Source organism: Eurosta solidaginis, chromosome 1 (assembly GCF_040869045.1).
Source record: "Eurosta solidaginis isolate ZX-2024a chromosome 1, ASM4086904v1, whole genome shotgun sequence".
NCBI lineage: Eukaryota > Metazoa > Arthropoda > Insecta > Diptera > Tephritidae > Eurosta > Eurosta solidaginis.
Genome location: NC_090319.1, coordinates 98,713,646 through 98,730,282, shown reverse-complemented (window position 1 = coordinate 98,730,282; position 16,637 = coordinate 98,713,646). Strand labels below are relative to the sequence as shown.

Genomic DNA, 16,637 nt, shown 5'->3' with positions numbered 1-16,637 from the left:
ACTCACGTATGCAAAGGTAATTCTCAAACTTGTTATGAAATGTTTTAAATATATATTCAGACTAGCAGACCCGGCAGACGTTGTTCTGCACTAATTTGCATATATTTTAATAAGCTCTCCCCGTTTAACTCTGCCCTCGCCCTCTACACTTTTCCTAATCTTTGTATTCACTCCTCCCTCCGTATTTTTCGCTTCATCTATCTCCATCTTCGTCTCATTCTATCTCTTTCTCAGTCTCCTTCTCTCTTTTCTCCTTTGTCAAGTTTTTCTCATTCTTCTTCATATCTTATTGCCAGTCCCAGAGGGTGGTATGTATTTTGTTCCAGTCCCATTCCGAGTCTCAGTGTCAGTCCCAGTCCTAGTCCTAATCCCAGTCGCAGTCCGTCTCTGGTCTACTCCCGGAAAAAAGCATCGTAAATGCTAATATAGGCAAATTTATATACCAAATTTTAGGCAAATCGAATAGGAAATATGTAAATAAGTATGTGGGTATTATTAATTCATGTCTTTATTTCGGCTTCGCATGCATATTTATCAGTTTTGCCAGGTTGATACGATTATCACAATGAAAATTACTTTAAAGCTCTCAGCAACAGCTTTCATTTGATATCCATAATACACACTAGGGGTATCCGGGTCCAAGTTTTGGCCTATATATCGAGACCCTATAGTAACCCAGCGGCATAAAACTTGCTCTGTACTAAAGCACACATCAACAGCTTCAATTTGATATCCATATCTTATAAACACATTCCAGGGGTACCCGGGTCCACGTTTTGGCCTATATCTCGAGGCCCTGTGCGTCGATCCTGAATTTATTGCAATAAACCTCACGGAGCCCGAGACCTTTCCAATGAATACAAAAACGTGGAAATTGGTTAGTGCGTTCTGGAGTTATAGCGTCAGGAATGAAACCCCGACTTATTTCGTTCTCGAACGCGAGAACGAAAAATCGTAAATCAAGACCAAGTAGTGCTTGAAATGAGCACAGAAGGTTCACACATAAATACAAATCTGGTCATGAAATACGAACGGTGTGCTTGGAAAAACCCGTTCTTAAAACAATCCCATCGGTCACGAGTTAAGAAAAAAAGTACTTAACAGACTTATGTCAACGAATGTTCTTAATTTTGAACTTGTTTCGTTCGTTTTAGAACGAGTTTTTCTCTGAGTGTACCTGTCCCTGAACTCCCTTTTTCTTCAATTCGTAATATGGGACTAAAGCAAAGGTTAGTTTAAAGCGTCCCGCAACATAAAAAAATTGGGACAACAGCCCGTATGCCAAACTGTATGCCAATACCTCTTGCCCACGTTTGTTTGAATGATTATTAGCAAATTTGAATACTGCACCTGCCCCTTACGCTTAAATGACTACACAACCGGCTATGTGTGTGTGTGTGTGTGTGTGTACGTTCATTACTTTCAACCGCTTCCCAGCACTTTTAATCCTTTCTCTCGAGCTCCATTCGCTTATTTGTTCACCTGCACGTTTTACTAGCCTGAGCTCACCTTGCTGATATAGCACTGGACACACACCTGCACCAAAGTTTGTTTGCATTTCCATGTGTGTGTGACCAGTGTTGCATTTTCAATGCATTTCGCACCTCATTTTTCTTCAATAAAACAAATTGCAATTTGTTCGTAGAAGCTTAACATATCAATGTGTGTATGAGCCTATCACTTTTCGTGTGTGTGTGTGTGCGAGTGTTTGATTTCACAGTGTCAGTGCACTAGATAATAACGGCTTTTTGGCACACTATTTCTGAATTATTAGTGCGCAACAGTAAACAAACAAACTTGAATATTGTACAAAATGTGCTTGTATGCCACACATCCACGTACAAATGTACAAACATACGTGTGAACATTCAACCAAATATAAAAGCATAGCTGAATGCATTTGTAAACATTTGCAAGTATGTTTTGAAAAGAACTTTCCTTGCAGAAATGTTAAGTTTTTGCAGTTTAGTTGGTTGTTTTGTTGGTAGTTTAGTTAGCAAGTATGAATATATGTACTTACATATTTATGTATGCATATATGTAGTTGGATTTCCTTGTTTGCTGAACTGCCAACAATGATTGACAAGTTTCTATAAGCACAATGTGCACAAAAATTAATTGCAATATGGTTTGTTGTAACCAACAACAATTGCAGCATTAGAGCAGATGTAAGTGTAAACCGGAACAAACTAAATAATACTTCCATATACATACATATATGCATGTACGCTTTCCTGAGCGGATCGACTTATTATCGGTTGCTTCGACCGATTTATATTTCGATAGTCTTAATTAAACCAATCGATAACACGCTTATCACACACAGATAAATTGCGGATTAAATCAAAACCCCCACCATAGGACAGTACTCGTTGCATTAAACTTGTCAAAAGCTTTTAATACGGTCAACCACGGCACGTTACCGCAAGACCTGGAGACGTCACCCTTTCCCCCAAGTCTCAAAAGGTGGACCGCAAATTATCTGTCTGGTCGGCAAGCATCGGTGCAATTAAGGAACATAACATTCAAACTAAGAAGAATAAAACAAGGGGTGCCACAGGGTGGTGTCCTATCCCACTTCTGTTTAACTTCTACATATCAAACATCCGCGTCGATGGTATCACGCTATCGACTGTCTTATATCCTAAAATCTTGAGTGTACCGTTCGATCAGGATCTACATTTGTACCGAAAATACAGAGCCGTAATATAACCCTCAAATCTCTTGCCGGCAGCACTTGGGGTGAAGACAAAGAAACACTGATTACTACTTATAAAACAATTGGCCGGCCGACTGCATGCTACGCGTCATCGAGCCTAAAGGTTACTCACTGGAAGAATATATAGGCCTGTCAAAATACTGCCCTCAGAAACGCTACGGGCTGTCTTCTTATGTCCCCAGAACACCATCTACACAATGAGGAGAGAGTAAAACTCTTACCTATCCAGAATCAACCCCGATATACAAAAGGTATGTCTTGCATGCACTGTGGCAGCACATGACACCAACCCTCTCTTCAATTGTAATGTGGAACGAACACCTCTAACACCCCTCTCATTATAGTCCACCCCTGTTGAAATAGCAAGTTTCCTTGGACTCCCGTTAGACGAAACTGATGACAGTTTGTGATTGGTTGAAGCACTACTACAACAACAACAACACTGATATCAATTTGGGTAATCGTTGACTTTCGATTTCAATTCTATAACCTTTCGATAAAAAAAACCGTAAGCCGTCGATAACATGCGGACAACAAATTCGTAATACTCCGAAAATAAAGCGATAACTTTTCGATATCAAATGAACAACACGCTGATAACGAATTAGTAACACTCCGCAAACAACCCGATATATTTTCAGTGGAAATTCCATAACTTCTTGATAATATTCCGATAACTTTTCGTTGTGTTTTAGCCGTAGGTATTTTTGATTTTTTTTTTTTTTGAACTCACAGACCGATTTAAATAAAAACAATATAAGTTGTCTGTAGTCTGTATTTATCATCAGGAACCTTCACATATGTTTAGAAAACGTTATTAACCCGTCGATAAGAAATAAATAACTTTTCGAAGTGTATCGATGATTTTGCATTAATTTTCGATTTTAATCGGCAGCTAGTCGATGAATTCCAGAGGGAAAATCGGTAAATCACAGATGGCCTTTGTTTTCGATAGCAAATTTATAACACTTCTAATCGATAACTCATCTATATCTCGTCGATAGCACATCTATAACAAACATATAACTTGTTGATGGGAAATGAAGACCACGCCCTTAACTCGTAAATAACAAACCGTTGCACTCATTTCAACTTTACATCGTACTTTGTGCCCTCATTACGCTACAATATAGTGACTACACTTGGGCTTACAATCTGTATTCACCCATACAGCATACCAATACTACACACTAAGCTTACCACTTCCAAAAACTATACTTACGCCTATATTCTGCATTCTACCATACCTTGAGCAAAGACGTTTACACTTCAAAAACCTAGAAATGATTTATGAAATACCCCAAATGATTCCGAATATAATCCAGAAATGATACCGAAAAAAATATTTAAGAAATTACCGAATTATCCCGAAACATGCACGAAGTGATCCCCAAATGATATTTCTTCACTCACCTGCAGGCACATATCACCGTCGAGTAAGCCATGCTCGAATGCGCCCAATTCACGCGTTCGATAGCCATCATGTGCGTGTGTGTGTATGTGTGGCAATATGCCATTTTCTTCCTTATCCTTATGCATAACAACTGCAATGAAATATAAATATTTAGAATTTATGATACGCTAATATTAATTAGAATAGGAATCATTTGTATTTAAAATTATGTAATTCAAAACTATGTTATTTTGTTATGGGATGCTGGCTGAACCGTAACCGTCAGATCTTTAATAGTGCTCATGATTTCCGCGAGAGTATTCGAGCACGTCGAGACTCCGCCTTCCTCTCTTCTTTTTGGTACCAGCACAGGAGTACGTCATGGAAAGAGATGCCTTGTTCAGAATATATATACATATTTACGACAACTGTCCAATGCAGTTCCTGCCTTGGTCGATGCCATTTTCCTATATGTTCTGGGCTCAGCGATGGTAGTCCGCCGACGGGTGCTTTTGTCGCACCGTGCTCTCAAACCGTCACCCAACAACACCGGCCACCCCTGGAATCTCACAGGGATATGCTGTACCCAGGGTCACAACAGCACATGCGACCTAGCCTTATACCATACAGTGATAACGTCTTCCCAGTTGCACTTGAGAACACTGCGTTTAAGCTGTATGAAGTTAACCGGAGAGATCACGGATATAGTTGACTTCATTGACATCTTCATAGCTGCGACACAAAAAACTAAGCTCACTGTTAAATATGGATTGCAGATCTGTTCTGGCTACAACGTCTATAGAAAAGATCGTGCGAAAGGAAGTGGATAAAGACTCGTATTTGTCACTCATCACAGGGACGGCCCCACCGGAATGGTCATAGCTCGCCAGACAATAGCTGCTTCAACTGGCAGCGAGGGTAACATTGGCATCTGACCACCCATGCTTCTCTCACTTGACTGAACAACTGAATTAACCAACTCTGAGAAACGCTTTTCTATCAGCTCCAAAAAAGGCAAGTGGGACGAATATAAGGCATACGCAGGTAATCTTTTGATGTCCGTCAAGGAGCACCTGCTTTCCGTTAGGTCATTGAATCTGCGTCAGATCGCTTAATTCCCGCTGGAAGAATTCCGGATATAAAACCAAGATTTCCAAGCGAGGCCTAAACGTCAGCGAAAGAACGTGACCATGTAAGATAGCACGACCTTGGCGGCCCCAAATCAGGGACATATACCTGCGCATTAGACAGCTTGTGTGCAAACACAAGCGGGCATAATCGGAGGAGCTTCTGAGAAGCTGTAACCTATCTGTCGCTGTAGGTAAGCTATGGACAACCATTAAGTTTTTCTTAAACCTCCCCAAGCACAATGACAAAATACCCTTCGCCTTGTGCGATAAAATGCTATCGGATGCGAAGAAATACGCGACCGCTTTCTGCTTGCGGTAGTGCAATCATCGGTCGATAAATCTAGACGGCAGGTCAACAGACGCGCGTCTAGCACAAACACAGCGCGTCTGTCTACTATTACCATCACTTTCCCAGAAGTTAAAGAAGCCATCAAACACTGCTACAACAACCAGCCATCGAATATGCTAAACCATCTAAAGCAGTATGATCGGGCGAAGCTTTAAAACCTTGGCTATGAAGGACTTAAATATCTAGCGCTTGTCTTCAACCTGTCTCTGCCCATTTTAATCATAACTGAAAAATGGATAAATGGCGAGGGTGGTACCCCTATTATAGCCTGGGAAACCAGTTAACGTGGGAGACTCATATCGCCCGATATCTCTTCTCTTCAGTAACTATAACACTTGAAGCTGCCCTGCACCCTCATTTCTCCTCAAACCTGCGACCTCCACATCATCAGCATGGCTTTCGAAAATTACATAGCACCGCTACCGCGGTAAAAGCCAACAACACGGACTGAACGAAGATCCATACCATAGAACATTACTCACCTTTGACACAGTCCATCAGAGCACGTTATTGAATGAATTGAAAGGGTCTGCCTCTCCTCACAGTCTTAAAACCTGGACTAAAAGTTATCTTTGCGGTCCAGTTCAGGAAAGTAACATGAAACTTAGAAGAACTAAGAAAACCCCTCTTCATGGTGGTTCCTATCCCCAACTTTGATTAATTTTTGCATATCCGAGATCCCTTCCTCACGAGATGGGGTTGCTTATCGACAAGAGGTCCTGGTCCAATCATTGATGGGGTTTATTATAAAATTAACAACTATCTCCCTAGTCTTTCCAACTTATTCACCTCGCGAAACTTGACACTGTCGCCGAACGACGCCTCGGCGATCTTATTAACAACGTGGTTATCCACGCCGATGCATTACGCCACCCTCTGTGGGACATTTTGTCGAGCATGTATCCGCCATTGTACCTATAATTATAGTGCCGTAACCAAATTCTCAAGTTCTCCCCTGGCAGCACTTGGTGCAAAACAAATTAATGCTTATATAACAGCCGCTTGTATGCTACTCGTCTCCGATATTTTTAACCTAAAACAAACACAATGGAGAAAATTGCAGGCTCAGAACTCCCACGGGATGTCTTCTTATGTCACCAGAACATCATCTCCCCGTCAAGGAGAGAAAATAAATGCTGGACAAACAGTTTCTGGTGAATACACGGAAACCTGGGCATCCCAACAGACATTTTGCCAGCAAAATAACGAGTCGTCTCTGTAAGCACTATGAAGAAATCGAGCACTCAACATGGCATTTGATGACAATTAGTGAGTGGTCGCATCTAATGGGTGGGGCGAAGCAGGCTACAACAACTAAAACAAGTAAGGACGGGACTGCCGAAGACCTCATACCTTTCATTAATGGAAATAAAGAAAAATGTCTTGAATTTCAAATATTCATCAAATGTTATCAGTTCAAATTAAATCAGCTTATGGGATTATATATATACAACCGATATTATATATACAACCGATCTTAACGATTTTTTCACACAACAATGAATGCCTTATATGTAAACACCCTGTGAAGTTTCAAGCTTCTAGCAGTTAGAATGGGGAAGAAATTACGTTAAACCGCTTATCTAAACAATTGGTTGCAATCGGTTGGATCGGATATACATATAATATATATATGTCCGCTCTTAACGATTTTTTCAGGCAATAATTTATGCCGCATTTGTGAAGATCTGGAAAATGGGGAAGGAATGACGTTAAACCTATTATCTGAGCAATCTGTTGTATGGACTGCATATGTTATAGTGGTCCGATTCGGTCGATTCCGAGAAATGATCAGTCGGACACTCAAAAATACAAGCTCACAAAATGTTATCATGATATCTCAAATTTTGATGGACTAGTTTACGTTCAAACAGACGGACAGACAGGCACATGGCTAAATCAACTCAGCTCGTCATCCTGATCATTTCGGTATACTTATTGGTGCGTCCATATCTTCTCCTTTAAGGACTTACAATTTTGAGATTTGTAACAAACTTAACATATCATTTCATATTAAAATCTGCCGGTATGAAAACGCCAAGGAATTCTCTTGTACAGGTGGAAGGTCAGAGTCAACGAAAAGATGGCTACATCGAGCTAAAGTGAATGTGTTAAAAAAATTCACTATTTTCACACATTGTTGTTATTTAATAAAAGAGCATTCAATCACTTCAGTGAGTGACAGTAAACCTGAATGCTTTTATGAAAATTTTGGTATTATAAAGTGGTGACTATGAATGCGAGTGACTGCGACGCAGTGTCGCAGCGTCAAACATAATCTGGCCCTAAATAAAAAAATAATTATTCACAAAGAAAACCTATGGTTGTATGAATAGGTAATAGTGCAAACGTCTAACCCTGTACTAATGTTTTTTACAAAAAGAACATTTTGTATGGCGCCAATTAAAGCAATATTTTTTATTTATTATTTATATCCATAATAAACGTATTTATATATATGTATGTGTGATAAGTGCGACAGAGGGTAGAAGTGTAGGGATTTTATTTGTACTATAATACTATTTACTGTTATTGTTTGAGTTCTTTCTTAAGTTTTTTGTTGGTTTTTTATGTTTGTCATAAATATTTTACTACATTAGAACATTTTTTTTTGATGAAATTGGCGCGACAAATTCTTTTGCCATTGGAACAAGTAAAGGAAAAGGAAATAAGAAAATGAACAATTTACTACAGGCGCGAATTCAGGGGGGTGGCGGGTTTGGGGGTTCAAATTTCCGAAAATTAAAAAATATACGTCTGTACTAGAATAATTACTCTATTCACTTTTAAACCCCCTGTTAAGAAAATAGCATTAATAGCAATAATGAAAATGCGAAAGAATAAAATTAAATAATATTTCATACTGAGAGAAGTTATTGGTAGTCGCTCCTTTTAAAATATCGAATTTTGCATTATTTTCATGCTCAGTCATCTCATTTTCGTATATTTGACATGAGTAAAGCCACGTCAAAACCGCCAATGTAATTTTATTGATCTCTGGGACTTCAAAAAAGACTACAAAGATATGTAGGAAATGTCGATACAAAAATACACTTGAACGATTTTTTGAGATTCCGCTTCGTTTGCAAGATACAGTGTTTAAAAAAAATAAGGTATATTTTAATGAAAAGTTATTAACTCGCAGGCTTTTTGCAATAAATCTATAAAATTTTTTTGAGAGTAGGCAATTGTTTTGTCTACAAAAAGAATATACAGGCGAGTTATTAACTTTTCACTAAAATGTTCCATTAAAAAAACCGTTTTCTTGCAAACGAAGAGGAGTCTCGAAAAGTGTAATTTTGTATCGACATTACCTATACATGTTTGCTTCGTTGTTGAAATTCTAGAGACCAATTAAAAAAACATTTGCGGTTTTGACGCGGCCACCTCGCAATAAAAATGCAATGAAAGAAATCTCTCATCAAGTAAATCAAATGAAAATATGATCAAGAATATTTTTTTGTATTACGCCACAATAAAAAACATAGCAAAACTTGTTCAGGCATTGTTTGACAATCCCAAAGGAGGAGCGACCAAGCACGTTCATTGATGCATTAAATAATTGTTCCGTGTCTTTTTTCCCTACGGTACATCGGTATATAAAAATTGCTGCGACGTTTCCAGTTTCCGTTGCTCCTAGCGAACGCTCTTTCTCTTCCCTTCGAAGGTTAAAAACTTATCTAAGAAATACAATGGGCCACTCTACTATTGAAGTACCTCATTAAGAAATCCTAAACAAAATGGCAAAACAAACAAGAAAAATAAATATTGTTTTGTAGAAAGAAAGAAAAATTTCAAATAAATAAAAGTATAAATACCTATGTAATATGTAAATACCTATGTATGTGTAACGGCGGCCACCGTGGTGTTATGGGTAGCGTGCTCCGCCTATCACACCGTATGCCCTGGGTTCAACTCCCGGGCAAAGCAACATCAAAATTTTAGAAATAAGATTTTTCAATTAGAAGAAAATTTTTCTAAGCGGGGTCGCCCCTCGGCAGTGTTTGGCAAGCACTCCGGGTGTATTTCTGTCATGAAAAGCTCTCAGTGAAAACTCATCTGCTTTGCAGATGCCGTTCGGAGTCGGCATAAAACATGTAGGTCCCGTCCGGCCAATTTGTAGGGAAAATCAAGAGGAGCACGACGCAAATTGGAAGAGAAGCTCGGCCTTAGATCTCTTCGGAGGTTATCGCGCCTTACATTTATTTTATTTAATATGTAAAATATAAATATGTATATATTTACAGGTAATTATTATTTACTGACACTTTGGCCAACCCCCGCCTCCCCCCCCCCCCCCCCCCCAAAGTTTTTTGCTGGCTACGCACCTGATGAACTATATTTCCAAACTTTTCTATTACGACCACATATTTGATGAAACAAAGTTTCAATAACATTGTTGTTTTTTTTAGGACAAACCGTATTGGTAAGAAGAATGGCAAAAGTGGAAGGAGGATTATAAAATATACTTGGCCTGTGACGTTTATAATAAATTTGTCACAAAAATTGATTTATATGCCGATCGGACGATAAGCCAAATAAAAATAAAATCGCAGGTAAGGGTGGAAGTTAAAAAATGTTGAAGTTGGGGGGAATAAACTGAAATATGGAGGTAAAACTAGTACCATTTGAAATGAAGGGCTGGGGTAAGAAAACAATTTTCAAGATGAAAGTAAATGTAAAAATGTTTAAGCTTTTTACTTATGGAAAATTCGAAACACTAAATAGTTAAAAACAATTAACGAATTCTATGACATTCTAACTTATTTAAACACCACAACATTTCGAGACTAGGCTTAGTTTTTGGTATATATATTTCTAAGTACTCTTATTTTTCAATAGTCTAAATTTGTTTACTAATCCCTATTTTAGTCCTTGTTTTATTAGCTTTTTTCACCATAAATTGTGATCTTTATCAATAGTTCACCCAAATGAATTTCCGAATGTTAGTTAGGGGACATTAATTATGCGGTGAAGTAATAAAGTAATCTAGCAAATTAACGCATGACCGATTGCCAACAACAAAAAAACTTCTAAACTTTAAAAGTTAGTTGACAAACAAAATGTGGCTTATAATAATAAGGTGGTACTCTAATTATATTGAAAAGGTGACATAATATCAAATGTCATAACGTCAATTGACGTTAAGGCTACTTTAAATAGCTACAAAGTCAATTGAATTAATGACCATGAAATAGTCATTACGTCAAATTTGAAATCGGTACAATGTCAACGATATTTACATTATGACCATCTCGCAGTTGCGGAATAAGAGTTGATTATAAAGTCAACTCTTTTTTTCTCTATGGCCATAAGGTCAATTATTTTTGTTTCGCCTCTTCACGCATTACAATTTTAAACATTTTTAAATTTAATGTTTTTCGCGATTTTATTCAGTTTAATGAAAAGTCAAATTTTTCCATTTCCGATTTCCGGATACAACGTACCTTTCCCTATTTTTGTATACCATTCTAATAATAAATCGGATCAAAAACTGACCAATACAGGTCCTCCTTGAGATAAAAGAACTTATTGAACTAGAAGTTTAAAGAAAATTGGGAATAAAAAATCGCCAAATTTCATTCTGTTTCTTGTAAACCCTTCTATAATATCAGACTTGTATTGCCAGAATTAAGGAGTGTGACATTCGATAATGACCTACATTTTGGCAACCTTAAATTCAGAGCCGTAACAAAGTTCTTAAGCTACCTAAAAAGCATGTGTCCAGCCGCTTGATTGCTACGCATCTCCGATATGGTCGCCGAACCTGAAAGAAACACAATGAAGGAAGACATTGTGCTCACAACTGCCACGAGATGTCTACTTATGACACAGAACATCTACAACATCTACCAAATTAGGGTGGAATATTCCCCATCAAGTGGAGATACGCAATGCTGAACAAATAGTTCCTGTTAAATACTCAGAAATCTGGGCATCCAAACAAGCAATTGATTGATGGTGCCTTCCAGGGATAACTCCGAAAGCACTACGAAGAGATCCGGTGCACAAGAGCTCAACAGTTTGAAACAGATTATCATAAAAAGGCCCTCAGTGTTATCCACAAAGAGTCGCAAAGTCCGATGCCGATCAATGGCCGGTCTATATACATTAGGGTTGTCCTTATAAATCAAATATCCGATTTCCCCCATCAAACGGTGATAACAGTGCCACTGTAAGCAAGTGTGATATCGCGTGTAACGTTTGTTAGTAGGAGATATTTTTGAGTTTCAGTTCTTCAGCTAGCCCTTTGGGTGATGATTTTTGACCCCGAGTTCACCTACATTCAAACTGGTGTTGAGGAAGATGCCTCTATCAACTCAGCCATTTGTATGCCCCACTGCACGCTTTTTAATTTGTCTATTAATTTACACTTCCGTCTGTTGATATTCCTTTTATTCATAATTTGGTACATACATACATAAATATATACGGGGAATATTTTCACACCCGTTCAACAGATATTGATCAATGAAATTGGACTTATAGCAATGCTTCCGCTGTTCATCATTACACCCATATTATGTATATATATTTGACTAGCAGACCCGGCAGGCGTGCCCAGCACTGGTCTATCCGTATAAATTTTAATCAGCTTTTACCTCTTAATCTCCCTTCCTTTCTTTATCCCTTTTCCTTATATATTTATTCAGTCTTCCCTCTGTCTTTCCCTTTTACCGCGTCTCTTTCTCCCTCTCCGCCTTTTCCATCACTTCTTTTCCGCTCCATCTATCCATATCGCTTTCTTCGTCTAACTCTATCCCTTCCTCCTTCCCTTTTCTCTTCTCCATCTTTTTTTCCCAGTCCCAGTCCCACCCCAAATCTAAGTCCTAGTCCCAATTCCAGTTTCAGTTCCAGTCCCAGTCCCAGTCCCTAGTCCTAGTCCAAGTCCCAGTACCAGTCGATCCCTGCTCCATTTCCCGAAAAAAGTGCCATAAATATTAATCCAGGAAAAGGGATACCTATATACACAATTTGAGGCAAATCGTACGGCGGATAGAATTTCTTCGAATAGATCGGTCCCTGGTCCACTTCCCGGAAAGAAACTTCATAGAAACGCTCTCCTATCTTCAAGTCAAACTGCCGTTAATGATCTCTGAATCAGCTCGAAATAACAGACAAAATTATTAAAATCGGTATAGCCGTTTTTCAGCTTTACACGTACCAAGGCACACATATTCATTTATATATATATAGATTAGCGAGACAATAATCTATAGATTTTAGTTATTAGAAAACAAGAGAGAGGGTCTCAACTCCGATCCCTGTACGACACCCCCTACTCGTCTCCAAAATATATGTGTGATATTTTTGTCTTTGGTATTACTGTTTGAAGGAGTGAGACACTAAAAAAATCGGAAAGTTCATTTATAAGATCCACCCTAATGTAAATATATAAATATGTATTACAAATGGCCCCCAAATATATTATATTACATCCGGCTTACGAATGAACAAATATGAAATATTAAGGCTATTATTATATTACCATAATATTTCGCGGGGCTTATCCGTTACATTATACCTTGCCCCTTGATATCCCCGACATACACAAATATTATTTTTTATGTTTAGATAAAATAATTTACACTTGAAATCACAATCAACACAGAAACCGCAAATGGAAGAATTTTAATATAAGGACCCACTACTGGAAACATGACTTAAACCAAATCGTTACATCATGTAAAAATAAAAAATTAACAAGTAAAAGTGTCTAAGTTCGGGTGTAACCGAACATTATATACTCAGCGTGAGTTTCAATTGCACATTTCATTTCAGATAAATTACTTTTCTACATAACACGTGGCACTGCCCGTTAAAAAAATGTCTCCCCATTTCCTTTTACAATAAAACTTGGTAAGTGATATATCATTGATTCAAAACTATTTTTTGCTAAGTTATAGCTTATTATTCTAGTCTACGACCATTTTAAATTTATTTTATTTCTAAGTTGCCATGGTCGTTAACCGATCCCGTCCATTTTTACTAGAAATATTTTCTGTTATAAGGAAAATATGTGTACAAAATTTTATTACGGTCCGTTGGTTTTTTTTTCGAGGTATGGCTCCCGAAACATGAAAATTGCTTAGTCATAAAAGGGACGGTGCCCCACACATTTTTTAAAATTTGAAGTTTTCCTATTTATTGTTATAAATCCACTTGGGGAAATGAAATACCATTGATATAAAGCTCTTTTTTGCAAATATATAGCTTATTTTATTCGTCCACGAACCTTTTAAGAATCTTTTATATAAAAGTGGGCGTGGTTCTTAACCGATTTCGTGAATTTTTCTTCAAAGCATTCCTTATAGTAAAGGCAACCTCTCTGCCGAATTTTGTTACGATATGTTTAACGATTTTTGATTTATGATTAATAATATTTGTAAAATTGATTTTATCACAAGTGGGCGTCGCGACGCCCATTCTAAAATTTTTTTCAATTTTTTATCAAGAGTCTCAATATCAGTCAGGTTTTTTGTGTTTTCCAAAATTTTATATATATAAAAAGTGGGCGTGGTTATCATCCAATTTCGCTCATTTTCAATACCAATCTATTCTGGGTCCAGATAAGCTTGTGTATCAAATTTGGTGAATATATCTCAAGTTATCGTGTTAACGGACAGACGGGCGGACATGGCTCAATCAAATTTTTTTCGACACCGATAATTTTGATATATGGAAGTCTATATCTATCTCGATTCCTTTATACCTGTATAGCCAACCATTATCCAATCAAAGTTAATATACTCTGTGTGCAAAGCACGCTGAGTATAAAAATAAGTAAAATGAAAATGGATCCGTACAACTGCAACTGCGTCAGCAACATTGTTGGCTTTCTTTATTTCAATTAACGAGTGTAAGTGGTAAAATTCTAATACTTATTAAATCTAAATATTTAAAAAAAAAATTTTTTCCACATACATATTTTGTTAGTGAGTTGATATGGCTGGCGTTTTTTCTAAACTCCGATGCTTTTATTTTTTTTTTCAAATCAACAAAGTGTGCCCAACGTCAATGATGGCGTATTGGGTATGAGTTGCCATCGCATACATGCTGCCATTTTGTTGTTAATGGAATTGTTTGTTGTTGTTGTAGTTCATTTTAGCGAAAGTGCGATAAAACAAATAGCGTCCATGCCAAGGAGTCACCTATCCGAAGCATATATTTGGACATGTGCATTTTGTGTACATAATACATTACAAACAAGTAAGGACGGGAATGTCTAGTTCTCATTTTTGCTCATTTTGGCTGGTTACTGTAACGTGCTTGAGAACGTACGTATACGCATTATAGCGTTCACATTTCCTATATAAGCCGTGTTTTTTTTACATGTATATACGTCTACATTTGCGGGTAAACTAAAACGCTTATCATCACTTAGATAATGCTTAGGAGACCCATCTAGCGGCAGTGATTAAATAACTAGCTACAGAACGGATTGTACCGAATAGCGGAGACACACACCTCTGTTGGCAATAATGTATAACCTATAGCTGAATCGGTTGCGGTGAATAGTGGACACACACCATTTGTAGAGGTAAAACATAGGCACACATTTTAGTTGCATCTGAGTATAATTCGTATTGACATTTAGGAGTACTAATTTTCTGCGCAGCATTTTCAGCAGTGTAGATAAAGTTACGCACTTCGCAGTTCATATAAAGTTTAAGTGCATATGTGTATGTATATGTAGATGTAGAAAAAACACAGCTAATAAGAGGCGTCAGTTTGTACTTTTTGCGAAATTAATTTGTAATATTTGCGGGCTAATTTTAAATTGCTTTTACACATTTTCATGAGGCATTTTTCTTTGTTTTAAGGGATTGTGTTTATTAAACAATTCATCCTCTTTCCAATAATCACAATATGTATTAATATAAACTTTTTAAAAATTTATAGAAAATAATTTTCTAATACCCGCCAAGTTGGTACATTACAAATAAATATCTAACTGACGCTTCTTATTATTTCTATTCTCTCTGCTGTTACATCTGGGTTAGCAGACAAAAGTATATGAAATCGTGTTCGGTGAAGCCAGACAAAGAATTGAATGAGCTTGGTAAGTTATCGTTTCCTTAAAGATCTATTATCGAAAAGTTATCTATTACTTATAGAAAAGTTATCGATATGTTAACAAAAAGTTCTCGATGTGTTATCGAAAAGTTCTCGATTTTCTATCGAAGCGTTACCAATTTTTTTTATCGGTTTGTTATCGATTTGTTACCGAAACGTTGTCGGATTGTTATCGCCGCGTTAAAGACTACTCATCGGTTTGTCATGAAACTGATGCCGATGATTTTCAATATGCAGTCTATAATACATCTGTAACACTCCAATAAGAAACGAAGAAGAAACCGATTACTCGGCCATAACAAGCGGATAACAAACCGATAACTCGAATACAATTTCGCTATCGATAATAAGACGATAATAAAACAATAGCTCGTCGTTATCAGTTGTTACCGATTGGAAGCTGACGAAGCTCTAGACGTACACCTGATAGCTCACTCATCGAGGGTCACAATTACTTTGTACTCACGCCTTTTGTTTGGTTTGGTTTCTTGCAAATTTTGTCCAAAAATTTAGTCGTCTTGATTTTCCATATACTTTCTGGTCACTCTAATAAACTCGTACTTCGGTTTTGGTTGCTCAACAGTGCGTATACGTAACTTTTTTCATTTTTCATATTTTCATACGTTGCTGCTACTAATTTGTGGTAAATGAAAATTTTGAGTTAAGGAATGAGAAATTTATTAACATTGCGCATAGTGAAAGAAGGTGCCTTATGTCACGTACTTTCATGTTTCAAATTATGAAAAAGTAGTTCACAAGTTTAGAATATGAAATTGCCCTGATTGATGCGGGCGACTGCCTCGTGATTATTCATAATTTAATTAGCTTGACAGTGTATTACATATTTTAACAGGAAAGGAACCTTGCTTTTGTTTAATTATATGCCTCTAAGTTTTTTTTTTTTTATTTACTTTTATTGCTTACACTTTTGGTTGGGCGAATGCTGGCTTTTAATTGCATACTTTTTCT

The 16,637-nt window shown here is 37.3% G+C and overlaps 1 protein-coding gene across 1 annotated transcript in view; it reads right to left on the bottom strand.

Moving 5' to 3' along the window:
- ss (spineless) overlaps window positions 1-16,637 on the bottom strand; it is a 268,611-nt gene that overhangs the window by 70,789 nt on the left and 181,185 nt on the right. Inside the window, exon 3 of the mRNA XM_067759847.1 lies at window positions 4,133-4,263. Coding sequence (XP_067615948.1) covers window positions 4,133-4,263 — 131 coding nt within the window. The remainder of the gene's footprint in view (window positions 1-4,132; window positions 4,264-16,637) is intronic.